Source organism: Oncorhynchus gorbuscha, linkage group LG01 (genome assembly GCF_021184085.1).
Source record: "Oncorhynchus gorbuscha isolate QuinsamMale2020 ecotype Even-year linkage group LG01, OgorEven_v1.0, whole genome shotgun sequence".
Lineage (NCBI taxonomy): Eukaryota > Metazoa > Chordata > Actinopteri > Salmoniformes > Salmonidae > Oncorhynchus > Oncorhynchus gorbuscha.
Genome location: NC_060173.1, coordinates 117,669,317 through 117,683,709, shown reverse-complemented (window position 1 = coordinate 117,683,709; position 14,393 = coordinate 117,669,317). Strand labels below are relative to the sequence as shown.

Genomic DNA, 14,393 nt, shown 5'->3' with positions numbered 1-14,393 from the left:
GCCCAACACATGGACCAATAGTGTTTGGATACCTTTACCTGCTGTCTCTTGTCTACCGAGGCGTAGTACTTGGACCACCAGTCGAGGACGTTATCCCCAGACTCATCTGCTACGGTACGCTTCCTTCTCTTAGTAGACTTCCGAGAGCTCTTCCTCCATTCCTGTTTTATACGGAGAATGCTTGTTAATGTGTGTGTGTGTGTGTGTGTGTGTGTGTGTGTGTGTGTGTGTGTGTCTTCTTCCTCTCACCTTTTCCTTCTTGTCTGGTTCGGGTGGAGGTGGTGGTGGGGGTGTAGGAGAGATCTCCTGGTAGATGTTGATTGAGACATCCTCAGATGACAAAGGGATTACATTGTCTACATTAGACTGGGGCATCATACCTAAATCTGAAAACACAAAGCACACCACGGGGTGGTCAAACAGCACCGCCTGAAAGTCCTGTTCAACAGTCTAAAACAGCACCGCCTGAAAGGCTTGTTACATTTTACATTTAAGTCATTTAGCAGACGCTCTTATCCAGAGCGACTTACAAATTGGTGCATTCACCTTATGACATCCAGTGGAACAGTCACTTTACAATAGTGCATCTAAAACTTAAGGGGGGTGAGAGGGATTACTTATCCTATCCTAGGTATTCCTTAAAGAGGTGGGGTTTCAGGTGTCTCCGGAAGGTGGTGATTGACTCCGCTGTCCTGGCGTCGTGAGGGAGTTTGTTCCACCATTGGGGGGCCAGGGCAGCGAACAGTTTTGACTGGGCTGAGCGGGAGCTGTACTTCCTCAGTGGTAGGGAGGCGAGCAGGCCAGAGGTGGATGAACGCAGTGCCCTTGTCTGGGTGTAGGGCCTGATCAGAGCCTGGAGGTACTGAGGTGCCGTTCCCCTCACAGCTCCGTAGGCAAGCACCATGGTCTTGTAGCGGATGCGAGCTTCAACTGGAAGCCAGTGGAGAGAACGGAGGAGCGGGGTGACGTGAGAGAACTTGGGAAGGTTGAACACCAGACGGGCTGCGGCGTTCTGGATGAGTTGAAGGGGTTTAATGGCACAGGCAGGGAGCCCAGCCAACAGCGAGTTGCAGTAATCCAGACGGGAGATGACAAGTGCCTGGATTAGGACCTGCGCCGCTTCCTGTGTGAGGCAGGGTCGTACTCTGCGGATGTTGTAGAGCATGAACCTACAGGAACGGGCCACCGCCTTGATGTTGGTTGAGAACGACAGGGTGTTGTCCAGGATCACGCCAAGGTTCTTGGCGCTCTGGGAGGAGGACACAATGGAGTTGTCAACCGTGATGGCGAGATCATGGAACGGGCAGTCCTTCCCGGGAGGAAGAGCAGCTCCGTCTTGCCGAGGTTCAGCTTGAGGTGGTGATCCGTCATCCACACTGATATGTCTGCCAGACATGCAGAGATGCGATTCGCCACCTGGTCATCAGAAGGGGGAAAGGAGAAGATTAATTGTGTGTCGTCTGCATAGCAATGATAAGAGAGACCATGTGAGGTTATGACAGAGCCAAGTGACTTGGTGTATAGCGAGAATAGGAGAGGGCCAAGAACAGAGCCCTGGGGGACACCAGTGGTGAGAGCGCGTGGTGAGGAGACAGATTCTCGCCACGCCACCTGGTAGGAGCGACCTGTCAGGTAGGACGCAATCCAAGCGTGGGCCGCGCCGGAGATGCCCAACTCGGAGAGGGTGGAGAGGAGGATCTGATGGTTCACAGTATCGAAGGCAGCCGATAGATCTAGAAGGATGAGAGCAGAGGAGAGAGAGTTAGCTTTAGCAGTGCGGAGCGCCTCCGTGATACAGAGGAGAGCAGTCTCAGTTGAATGACTAGTCTTGAAACCTGACTGATTTGGATCAAGAAGGTCATTCAGAGAGAGATAGCGGGAGAGCTGGCCGAGGACGGCACGTTCAAGAGTTTTGGAGAGAAAAGAAAGAAGGGATACTGGTCTGTAATTGTTGACATCGGAGGGATCGAGTGTAGGTTTTTTCAGAAGGGGTGCAACTCTCGCTCTCTTGAAGACGGAAGGGACGTAGCCAGCGGTCAGGGATGAGTTGATGAGCGAGGTGAGGTAAGGGAGAAGGTCTCCGGAAATGGTCTGGAGAAGAGAGGAGGGGATAGGGTCAAGCGGGCAGGTTGTTGGGCGGCCGGCCGTCACAAGACGCGAGATTTCATCTGGAGAGAGAGGGGAGAAAGAGGTCAGAGCACAGGGTAGGGCAGTGTGAGCAGAACCAGCGGTGTCGTTTGACTTAGCAAACGAGGATCGGATGTCGTCGACCTTCTTTTCAAAATGGTTGACGAAGTCATCTGCAGAGAGGGAGGAGGGGGGAGGGGGAGGAGGATTCAGGAGGGAGGAGAAGGTGGCAAAGAGCTTCCTAGGGTTAGAGGCAGATGCTTGGAATTTAGCGTGGTAGAAAGTGGCTTTAGCAGCAGAGACAGAAGAGGAAAATGTAGAGAGGAGGGAGTGAAAGGATGCCAGGTCCGCAGGGAGGCGAGTTTTCCTCCATTTCCGCTCGGCTGTCCGGAGCCCTGTTCTGTGAGCTCGCAATGAGTCATCGAGCCACGGAGCGGGAGGGGAGGACCGAGCCGGCCTGGAGGATAGGGGACATAGAGAGTCAAGGGATGCAGAGAGGGAGGAGAGGAGGGTTGAGGAGGCAGAATCAGGAGATAGGTGGGAGAAGGTTTGAGCGGAGGGAAGAGATGATAGGATGGAAGAGGAGAGAGTAGCGGGGGAGAGAGAGAAAGGTTGGGACGGCGCGATACCATCCGAGTAGGGGCAGTGTGGGAGGTGTTGGATGAGAGCGAGAGGGAAAAGGATACAAGGCAGTGGTCGGAGACTTGGAGGGTAGTTGCAATGAGGTTAGTGGAAGAACAGCATCTAGTAAAGATGAGGTCGAGCGTATTGCCTGCCTTGTGAGTAGGGGGGGAAGGTGAGAGGGTGAGGTCAAATGAGGAGAGGAGTGGAAAGAAGGAGGCAGAGAGGAAAGAGTCAAAGGTAGACGTGGGGAGGTTAAAGTCGCCCAGAACTGTGAGAGGTGAGCCGTCCTTAGGAAAGGAGCTCATCAAGGCATCAAGCTCATTGATGAACTCTCCGAGGGAACCTGGAGGGCGATAAATGATAAGGATGTTAAGCTTGAAAGGGCTAGTAACTGTGACAGCATGGAATTCAAAGGAGGCGATAGACAGATGGGTAAGGGGAGAAAGAGAGAATGACCACTTGGGAGAGATGAGGATCCCGGTGCCACCACCCCGCTGACCAGACGCTCTCGGGGTGTGCGAGAACACGTGGGCGGACGAAGAGAGAGCAGTAGGAGTAGCAGTGTTGTCTGTGGTGATCCATGTTTCCGTCAGTGCCAAGAAGTCGAGGGACTGGAGGGAGGCATAGGCCGAGATGAACTCTGCCTTGTTGACCGCAGATTGGCAGTTCCAGAGGCTACCGGAGACCTGGAACTCCACGTGGGTCGTGCGCGCTGGGACCACCAGAGTAGGGTGGCCGCGGCCACGCGGTGTGGAGCGTTTGTATGGTCTGTGCAGAGAGGAGAGAACAGGGATAAACAGACACATAGTTGACAGGCTACAGAAGAGGCTACGCTAATGCAAAGGAGATTGGAATGACAAGTGGACTACACGTCTCGAATGTTCAGAAAGTTAAGCTACGTAGCAAGAATCTTATTGACTAAAATGATTAAAATGATACAGTACTGCTGAAGTAGGCCAGCTGGCAGTGGGTGCGTTGTTGACACTACACTAATCAAGTCGTTCCGTTGAGTGTAATAGTTTCTGCAGTGTTGCTATTCGGGGGCTAGCTGGCTAGCTAGCAGTGTTGTTTACATTACGTTGCGTTAAAAGAACGACAATAGCTGGCTAGCGAACCTAGAAAATCGCTCTAGACTACACAATTATCTTTGATACAAAGACGGCTATGTAGCTAGCTATGTAGCTAGCTACGATCAAACAAATCAAACCGTTGTACTGTAATGAAATGAAGTGAAAATGTGATACTACCTGTGAATGCGACCGGGTTGTTGAGTTCTATACAGAAGACGTTGGCTAGCGTTGGCTAGCTAGCAGAGTCACCTACGTTAAGGACGTTCAACAGTAGGTAAAACAGCACCGCCTGAAAGTCCTGTTCAACAGTCTAAAACAGCACCGCCTGAAAGGCTTGTTCAACAGTAGGTAAAACAGCACCGCCTGAAAGTCCTGTTCAACAGTCTAAAACAGCACCGCCTGAAAGGCTTGTTCAACAGTAGGTAAAACAGCACCGCCTGAAAGTCCTGTTCAACAGTCGGTCAAACAGCACCGCCTGAAAGTCTTGTTCAACAGTAGGTAAAACAGCACCGCCTGAAAGTCCTGTTCAACAGTCTGTCAAACAGCACCGCCTGAAAGTCCTGTTCAACAGTAGGTAAAACAGCACCGCCTGAAAGTCCTGTTCAACAGTCGCTATCCCAGTGGACAAAACTGGTTGAAAGGACGTTGTTACAACAAGAAACCATTTGTAGGATTTGACTTCTACCCTCTCTGCTGTCAGGTCCCCGTGGTGAGGTTGGTGCGGACAGCGCTGGAGGAGGGGTGTATTTGAAGGGCTTCAGGTTGTTGATGGTGTAGTTTCCCACCACGGTGGAGCGTCCGAATGCTCTCCAGTCTACCACACTGATGTTCAGGGGAGGGTGAAGGTTCTCATTCTCAGGCAGCTCCTGTGGGAAGGGACAGACAGGGAGGAGAACAAGATGGAAGGTCAGGTCAACTCTGCATGTATCTCTGCCTGTATTCCAAATGGCACCCGGTTCCCTTTATAGTGCACTATTTTGACCAGAGAACTAAAGGACATAAGGAATAAGGTGTCATGTGGGACGCAGATAACACCTGTGCACTATTCTACCTCGTTAACAGATAACACCTGTGCACTATTCTATCTCGTTAACAGATAACACCTGTCCACTATTCTACCTCGTTAACAGATAACACCTGTGCACTATTCTACCTCGTTAACAGACAACACCTGTCCACTATTCTACCTCGTTAACAGATAACACCTGTCCACTATTAACAGATAACGAGGTAGAATATTGCACAGGTGTTATCAGTTAACGAGGTGGAATAGTGCACAGATGTTAACAGACAACACCTGTCCACTATTCTACCTCGTTAAAAGACAACACCTGTCCACTATTCTACCTCGTTAACAGATAACACCTGTCTACTATTCTACATGTTAGTTACCACCAACATGGTGAGGTTTGGGTTGGTCGTGTTACCAGGTCCACCAGTGGTGAGGTTTGGGTTGGTTGTGTTACCAGCCAGCTTGGTGAGGTTTGGGTTAGTCGTGTTTTGGGTTGGTTGTGTTAGTTACCAGGTCCACCAGCATGGTGAGGTTTGGGTTGGTTGTCCACCAACATGGTGAGGTTTGGGTTGGTTGTGTTAGTTACCAGGTCCACCAGCATGGTGAGGTTTGGGTTGGTCGTGTTAGTTACCACCAGCATGGTGAGGTTTGGGTTGGTTGTGTTAGTTACCACCAGCATGGTGAGGTTTGGGTTGGTCGTGTTAGTTACCACCAGCATGGTGAGGTTTGGGTTGGTTGTGTTAGTTACCAGGTCCACCAGCATGGTGAGGTTTGGGTTGGTTGTGTTAGTTACCAGGTCCACCAGCATGGTGAGGTTTGGGTTGGTTGTGTTAGTTACCACCAGCATGGTGAGGTTTGGGTTGGTTGTGTTAGTTACCAGGTCCACCAGCATGTTGAGGTTTGGGTTGGTCGTGTTAGTTACCAGGTCCACCAGCATGGTGAGGTTTGGGTTGGTTGTGTTAGTTACCACCAGCTTGGTGAGGTTTGGGTTGGTTGTGTTAGTTACCAGGTCCACCAGCATGGTGAGGTTTGGGTTGGTCGTGTTAGTTACCAGGTCCACCAGCATGGTGAGGTTTGGGTTGGTCGTGTTAGTTACCAGGTCCACCAGCATGGTGAGGTTTGGGTTGGTCGTGTTAGTTACCAGGTCCACCAGCATGGTGAGGTTTGGGTTGGTCGTGTTAGTTACCACCAGCGTGGTGAGTGGTTTGAGGTTTGAGGTTTGGGTTGTGTTTAGTTACCAGGTCCACCAGCATGGTGAGGTTTGGGTTGGTCGTGTTAGTTACCAGGTCCACCAGCATGGTGAGGTTTGGGTTGGTCGTGTTAGTTACCAGGTCCACCAGCTTGGTGAGGTTTGGGTTGGTTGTGTTAGTTACCAGGTCCACCAGCATGGTGAGGTTTGGGTTGGTTGTGTTAGTTACCACCAGCATGGTGAGTTACCAGGTCCACCAGCATTGAGGTTTGGGTTGGTTGTGTTAGTTACCAGGTCCACCAGCATGGTGAGGTTTGGGTTTGGTTAGTTGGTCCACCAGCATGGTGAGGTTTGGGTTGGTTGTGTTAGTTACCAGGTCCACCAGCTTGGTGAGGTTTGGGTTGGTTGTGTTAGTTACCACCAGCATGGTGAGGTTTGGGTTGGTTGTGTTAGTTACCAGGTCCACCAGCATGGTGAGGTTTGGGTTGGTTGTGTTAGTTACCAGGTGAGGTTTGGGTTGGTTGTGTTAGTTACGGTCCACCAGCATGGTGAGGTTTGGGTTGGTTGTCCACCAGCATGGTGAGGTTTGGGTTGGTCGTGTTAGTTACCACCAGCATGGTGAGGTTTGGGTTGGTCCAGGTCCACCAGCATGTTTTGGGTTGGTTGTGTTAGTTACCACCAGCATGGTGAGGTTTGGGTTGGTCGTGTTACCAGGTCCACCAGCATGGTGAGTTACCAGGTCCACCAGCATGGTGAGGTTTGGGTTGGTTGTGTTAGTTACCAGGTCCACCAGCATGGTGAGGTTTGGGTTGGTCGTGTTAGTTACCACCAGCATGGTGAGGTTTGGGTTGGTCGTGTTAGTTACCAGGTCCACCAGCATGGTGAGGTTTGGGTTGGTTGTGTTAGTTACCACCAGCATGGTGAGGTTTGGGTTGGTTGTGTTAGTTACCAGGTCCACCAGCATGGTGAGGTTTGGGTTGGTCGTGTTAGTTACCAGGTCCACCAGCATGGTGAGGTTTGGGTTGGTCGTGTTAGTTACCAGGTCCATCAGCATGGTGAGGTTTGGGTTGGTTGTGTTAGTTACCAGGTCCACCAGCTTGGTGAGGTTTGGGTTGGTCGTGTGGTGAGTTTGGGTTGGTCCACCAGCATGGTGAGGTTTGGGTTGGTTGTGTTAGTTACCACCAGCGTGGTGAGGTTTGGGTTGGTCGTGTTAGTTACCAGGTCCACCAGCATGGTGAGGTTTGGGTTGGTCGTGTTAGTTACCACCAGCATGGTGAGGTTTGGGTTGGTCGTGTTAGTTACCACCAGCATGGTGAGGTTTGGGTTGGTTGTGTTAGTTACACCAGCATGGTGAGGTTTGGGTTGGTCGTGTTAGTTACCAGGTCCACCAGCATGGTGAGGTTTGGGTTGGTTGTGTTAGTTACCAGGTCCACCAGCATGGTGAGGTTTGGGTTGGTCGTGTTAGTTACCACCAGCATGGTGAGGTTTGGGTCGGTTGTGTTAGTTACCAGGTCCACCAGCATGGTGAGGTTTGGGTTGGTCGTGTTAGTTACCACCAGCTTGGTGAGGTTTGGGTTGGTTGTGTTAGTTACCAGGTCCACCAGCATGGTGAGGTTTGGGTTGGTTGTGTTAGCATGGTGAGGTTTGGGTTGGTCGTGTTAGTTACGGTCCACCAGCGTGGTGAAGTTTGGGTTAGGTTGTGTTAGTTACCAGGTCCACCAGCATGGTGAGGTTTGGGTTGGTCGTCCAGGTCCAGCATGGTGAGTTTGAAGTTTGGGTTAGTTGTGTTAGTTACCAGGTCGAAGGCGTCCGCCAGCTTGGTGAAGTTTGGGTTAGTTGTGTTAGTTACCAGGTCGAAGGCGTCCGCCAGCTTGGTGAAGTTTGGGTTAGTTGTGTTAGTTACCACCAACATGGTGAGGTTTGGGTTGGTCGTGTTAGTTACCAGGTCCACCAGCATGGTGAGGTTTGGGTTGGTCGTGTTAGTTACCAGGTCCACCAGCATGGTGAGTTATCAGGTCCAGGTCGAAGGCGTCCGCCAGCGTGGTGAGGTTTGGGTTAGTCGTGTTAGTTACCAGGTCGAAGGCGTCCGCCAGCGTGGTGAAGTTTGGGTTGGTCTTGTAGCTCTGGATAACAGAGGAGCGCAGGCTTTTCCCAGCACACTCGATAAACACCTGGGGACGGTCCACAGACAGGAGCTGCACCTTCTTCAGCTCCCTCAGGCCCCAGAACAACACCTGGACGACACAGAGAACACCGTCACAACACCCAGAACAACACCCAGAACAACACCCAGAACAACACCCAGAACAGAATCCTTTAATATCACATAGGAACTACCAAACAAAGTACATACACAAAACATATCACAGTGGAATAATGCCCTGCCACCTATTCCAGTTACTGCACTCCAGGTTGATCTCCCTCTCACCTCTAATCGATACCTGCTCAGTACAGGTCTAATGTTGCCAGGTACAGGGTAGATCTGACCGTCTGGTTCGTCCAGCGCAGGCAGATACTCTTCTCCTGACTCTGGGATCTATGAGATGAATAACAATGAAACAACCACTACTTACAGAGCGGGAGAAAAATCATGGAGCGAGAGGAAAAAGAACAGAGAATGAATCCCCCTCGACTCAGCTTTACTAAACTATGAATTCCCCCTCGACTCAGCTTTACTAAACTCTGAATTCCCCCTCGACTCAGCTTTACTAAACTATGAATTCCCACTCGACTCAGCTTTACTAAACTCTGAATTCCCCCTCGACTCAGCTTTACTAAACTAAGAATTCCCCCTCGACTCAGCTTTACTAAACTCTGAATTCCCCCTCGACTCAGCTTTACTAAACTCTGAATTCCCCCTCGACTCAGCTTTACTAAACTAAGAATTCCCCCTCGACTCAGCTTTACTAAACTCTGAATTCCCCCTCGACTCAGCTTTACTAAACTAAGAATTCCCCCTCGACTCAGCTTTACTAAACTATGAATTCCCCCTCGACTCAGCTTTACTAAACTATGAATTCCCCCTCGACTCAGCTTGACAGAATTCAAAACAAACATATCCATTGCACTACATAGGGAATAGCCTCATAATGCAACAGTTTAACTATAAAAATAAAGTTTCCTTGCTGGACAAGGATTATCCAGACTTTTAAGAATCTCTATATTGACGATATTATCTATTCATGTTGTGTCTCAAGTCTCCAGTAGGGCCCTACCTGTATGAGCTCAAAGGCCCCCAGCAGTTCTCCCCCAGACTGGAATCCAGAAAACAGAGGACTGTACTGGAGCTGGGGAGGAGAGTAGGGCTGCTCTGACACCCTCACCACGGGCACTGCCACCGTGCTGCCCAGGTACTCTGCCTTGCCCTGGGGGGAAAGAAGCACAAGACAGGTGGCGGGTGAATAAATACAGTATGTGCTTAAATCTCAGAGAACAGAGACAAATTCTTATGGGAGCAGGATAGCTACCCAATTTGAATAGTCTGTCCCAACACCAGACACTCCACCTGGATTATAAATCAATTCTACACCTGCATTGCTTGCTGTTTGGGGTTTTAGGCTGGGTTTCTGTACAGCACTTTGAGATATCAGCTGATGTACGAAGGGCTGTATAAATACATTTGACTTGACTTGACTGTAAAGGTCACTGTCGTCAAGGAATTCACTTAATTAAACCAATATATTTTTAACAGTTAATTTTTATTTAACCTTTAAACTTTACATTTTAAGTGATGAAATGATATCCTGGTCGCCAGTCTGTTTCCGATCTCTTGCCAACGTGAGCAACGACAGATCAGAAACAGACTGGCACACTGTGTCTGTTGAAATGAAGGCATATCGTAACGTCAGAGAGAGAAGGGGGTTGGTTTGTTAGCTCACCAGAGCATCGTCATCATACACCTCGATGACGATGCACGGTGGCTCCTGCTCCAGGTGAGCTAGGTCTCCATGCAGCGTGACCCGGGTCATCAACAGCATCTGGTTCCAGGTCGGGGTTAACGTCTGGTTGATGATCTAAGAGGCACAGGAAGCACTTAGAACTACGACTGGGGTCACAGGAAGAACTTAGAACTACGACTGGGGTCATAGGTAGTACTTAGTGCCACAGATTGGGTCAGAGATAGAATTTAGTGCCACAGATTGGGTCATAGGTAGAAGTTAGTGCCCCAGATTGGGTCAGAGGTAGAATTTAGTGCCACAGATTGGGTCAGAGGTAGAAGTTAGTGCCACAGATTGGGTCAGAGGTAGAATTTAGTGCCACAGATTGGGTCAGAGGTAGAAGTTAGTGCCCCAGATTGGGTCAGAGGTAGAATTTAGTGCCACAGATTGGGTCAGAGGTAAAATTTAGTGCCACAGATTGGGTCAGAGGTAGAATTTAGTGCCACAGATTGGGTCATAGGTAGTACTTAGTCCCACAGATTGGGTCAGAGGTAGAAGTTAGTGCCACAGATTGGGTCAGAGGTAGAAGTTAGTGCCACAGATTGGGTCAAAGGTAGAATTTAGTGCCACAGATTGGGTCATAGGTAGAATTTAGTGCCACAGATTGGGTCAGAGGTAGAATTTAGTGCCACAGATTGGGTCAGAGGTAGAATTTAGTGCCACAGATTGGGTCAGAGGTAGAATTTAGTGCCACAGATTGGGTGCGAGGTAGAATTTAGTGCCACAGATTGGGTCAGAGGTAGAATTTAGTGCCACAGATTGGGTCAGAGGTAGAATTTAGTGCCACAGATTGGGTCAGAGGTAGAAGTTAGTGCCACAGATTGGGTCAGAGGTAGAATTTAGTGCCACAGATTGGGTCAGAGGTAGTACTTAGTGCCACAGATTGGGTCATAGGTAGAATTTAGTGCCACAGATTGGGTCAGAGGTAGAAGTTAGTGCCACAGATTGGGTCAGAGGTAGAATTTAGTGCCACAGATTGGGTCAGAGGTAGAATTTAGTGCCACAGATTGGGTCAGAGGTAGAATTTAGTGCCACAGATTGGGTCATAGGTAGAATTTAGTGCCACAGATTGGGTCAGAGGTAGAATTTAGTGCCACAGATTGGGTCAGAGGTAGAATTTAGTGCCACAGATTGGGTGCGAGGTAGAATTTAGTGCCACAGATTGGGTGCGAGGTAGAATTTAGTGCCACAGATTGGGTCAGAGGTAGAATTTAGTGCCACAGATTGGGTCAGAGGTAGAATTTAGTGCCACAGATTGGATCAGAGGTAGAAGTTAATGCCACAGATTGGGTCATAGGTAGTACTATGAAACATGGATGGGTTAGTAAGTCAGGAAATGAATCGAAAGTTCAATTCAGGAATGAAAAAACTCTCAAAGTAAATAGCTCTTGGAAACTCATCTAATTAATTGAATGCAAATAGATGGATAACTCCAACCCTGGTTAGAACTACACCCTTCAAAAGCCCCTTTTCTTCTTAGGGACCTTCTCTGTAGCTAGATCCCATCCTATGAGAGTTAGTGGACCTTACGGCCGTGGTGTGGCTATGTGTCAGGAAGGTGACCCTGGCGAAGGGGTCTGAGAGTCCTGTAGAGTCTGCTGCTATCAGCCCTCGAGCCTGGTACATGTGGGCGCGCATCTGAAACTTGTGCTCGTCTGGAAGAGAAACAGGTTATTATTCACAATGTCTGTCTGTCTGCCTGTCTGTCTCTCCCTCTCTCTGTCCGTCTGTCTGTCTCTCCCTCTCTCTGTCCGCCTGTCTGTCTGTCTCTCCCTCTCTCTCTGTCTGTCTCTCCCTCTCTCTGTCCATCTGTCTGCCTGTCTGTCTGTCTCTCCCTCTCTCTGTCCATCTGTCTGTCTGTCTGTCTGTCTGTCTGTCTGTCTGTCTGTCTGTCTGTCTGTCTGTCTGTCTGTCTGTCTGTCTGTCTGTCTGTCTGTCCGTCTCTCCGTCTGTCTGTCTGTCTGTCTGTCTGTCTCTCCCTCTCTCTGTCTGTCTGTCTCTCCCTCTCTCTGTCTGTCTGTCTCTCCCTCTCTCTGTCTGTCTGTCTGTCTCTCCCTCTCTCTGTCCATCTGTCTGTCTCTCCCTCTCTCTGTCCGTCTGTCTGCCTCTCCCTCTCTCTGTCTGTCTGTCTCTCCCTCTCTCTGTCTGTCTGTCTGTCTGTCTGTCTGTCTGTCTGTCTGTCTGTCTGTCTGTCTGTCTGTCTGTCTGTCTGTCTGTCTGTCTGTCTGTCTGTCTGTCTGTCCCTCTATCTGTCTGTCTCTCCCTCTCTCTGTCCATCTGTCTGTCTCTCCCTCTCTCTGTCTGTCTGTCTGTCTCTGTCTCTCCCTCTCTCTGTCCATCTGTCTCTCCCTCTCTCTGTCCATCTGTCTGTCTCTCCCTCTCTCTGTCCATCTGTCTGTCTCTCCCTCTCTCTGTCTCTCTGTCTGTCTGCCTGTCTGTCTGTCTGTCTGTCTGTCTGTCTGTCTGTCTGTCTGTCTGTCTCTCCCTCTCTCTGTCTGTCTGTCTCTCCCTCCCTCTCTCTGTCTGTCTGTCTGTCTGTCTGTCTGTCTGTCTGTCTGTCTGTCTGTCTGTCTGTCTGTCTGTCTGTCTGTCTGTCTGTCCCTCTCTCTGTCCGTCTGTCTGTCTCTCCCTCCCTCTCTCTGTCCGTCTGTCTGTCTCTCCCTCCCTCTCTCTGTCCGTCTGTCTGTCTCTCCCTCTCTCTCTGTCTGTCTCTCTCTCTCCTTGTCCGTCTGTCTCTCCCTCTCTCTCCTTGTCCGTCTGTCTCTCCCTCTCTCTCCTTGTCCGTCTGTCTCTCCCTCTCTCTCCTTGTCCGTCTGTCTCTCCCTCTCTCTGTCCATCTGTCTCTCCCTCTCTCTCCCTCTGTCCGTCTGTCTCTCCCTCTCCCTCTCTCCCTCTCTGTCTGTCTGTCTGTCTGTCTGTCTGTCTGTCTGTCTGTCTGTCTGTCTGTCTGTCTGTCTGTCTGTCTGTCTGTCTGTCTGTCTGTCTGTCTGTCTGTCTGTCTGTCTGTCTGTCTGTCTGTCTCTCCCTCTCTCTGTCCATCTGTCTCTCCCTCTCTCTGTCCATCTGTCTCTCCCTCTCTCCCTGTCTGTCTCTCCCGCTCTCTGTCTGTCTCTCCCCCTCTCTCTCTGTCCATCTGTCTCTCCCTCTCTCTGTCCATCTGCCTGTCTCTCCCTCTCTCTGTCCGTCTGTCTGTCTCTCCCTCTGTCTGTCTGTCTGTCTGTCTGTCTGTCTGTCTGTCTGTCTGTCTGTCTGTCTGTCTGTCTGTCTGTCTGTCTGTCTGTCTGTCTGTCTCTCTGTCTCTGTCTGTCTGTCTGTCTGTCTGTCTGTCTGTCTGTCTGTCTGTCCCTCTCTCTGTCTGTCTGTCTGTCTCTCCCTCTCTCTGTCCGTCTGTCTCTCCCTCTCTCTCTCTGTCCGTCTGTCTCTCCCTCTCTCTCTCTGTCCGTCTGTCTCTCCCTCTCTCTCTCTGTCCGTCTGTCTCTCCCTCTCTGTCTGTCAGTCTGTCTGTCCCTCCCTCTCTCTGTCCGTCTGTCTGTCCCTCCCTCTCTCTGTCCGTCTGTCTCTCCCTCTCTCTCTCCCTCCCTCTCTCTGTCCGTCTGTCTGTCTCTCCCTCTCTCTCTGTCTGTCTGTCTGTCTGTCTGTCTCTCCCTCTCTCTGTCCGTCTGTCTGTCTCTCCCTCCCTCCCTCTCTCTGTCCGTCTGTCTGTCTCTCCCTCTCTCTCTGTCTGTCTCTCCCTCTCTCTCCTTGTCCGTCTGTCTCTCCCTCTCTCTGTCCGTCTGTCTCTCCCTCTGTCCGTCTGTCTCTCCCTCTCCCTCTCTCCCTCTCTGTCTGTCTGTCTGTCTGTCTGTCTGTCTGTCTGTCTGTCTGTCTGTCTGTCTGTCTGTCTGTCTGTCTGTCTGTCTGTCTGTCTGTCTGTCTGTCTCTCCCTCTCTCTGTCCATCTGTCTCTCCCTCTCTCTGTCTGTCTCTCCCTCTCTCTCTCTGTCCGTCTGTCTCTCCCTCTCTCTCTCTGTCCGTCTGTCTCTCCCTCTCTCTCTCTGTCCGTCCGGCCATCCATCCATCGTACCTCTATATGCCAGATGTACAGGTAGGATAGCAGGTAGAAGCTGCTCCTCAGTGGCGCCCCCTTTGGGCTCAAACCCTCCAGGCAGGTTATCCAGCACATGAGAGGAGTCTCTGCAGCTGCCCAGCCACAGGTACACGTCCAGTTTGGCCTGAACTGACCAGCCTGCTACACGCTTCCCTGGGGGCTGGGGCAGTAAAGGAGAGGACATCATCAAACTGTGCACCCTAATCCCTATACAGAACACTACTTTTCCCGGGGTCCTCGTAGTGCCTTTGAAAATCACTTCTCTCACTACTGGTATACAGTACCAGTCAATAGTTTGGAAACACCTACTCAGGGTTTGGACACACCTACTCAGGGTTTGGACACAC

The 14,393-nt window shown here is 50.6% G+C and overlaps 1 protein-coding gene across 3 annotated transcripts in view; it reads right to left on the bottom strand.

The window, feature by feature from the left end:
* fer1l6 (fer-1 like family member 6) overlaps positions 1–14,393 on the bottom strand; it is an 82,730-nt gene that overhangs the window by 29,748 nt on the left and 38,589 nt on the right. For all 3 annotated transcript variants that reach the window (XM_046345949.1, XM_046345868.1, XM_046346033.1), the window contains exons 19-27: positions 14,023–14,206; positions 11,491–11,615; positions 9,901–10,035; positions 9,238–9,387; positions 8,451–8,558; positions 8,095–8,256; positions 4,507–4,687; positions 250–386; positions 39–161 (exon numbers count right to left, since the gene is read on the bottom strand). In XM_046345949.1, the coding sequence (XP_046201905.1) occupies positions 39–161; positions 250–386; positions 4,507–4,687; positions 8,095–8,256; positions 8,451–8,558; positions 9,238–9,387; positions 9,901–10,035; positions 11,491–11,615; positions 14,023–14,206 (1,305 nt within the window). The remainder of the gene's footprint in view (positions 1–38; positions 162–249; positions 387–4,506; positions 4,688–8,094; positions 8,257–8,450; positions 8,559–9,237; positions 9,388–9,900; positions 10,036–11,490; positions 11,616–14,022; positions 14,207–14,393) is intronic.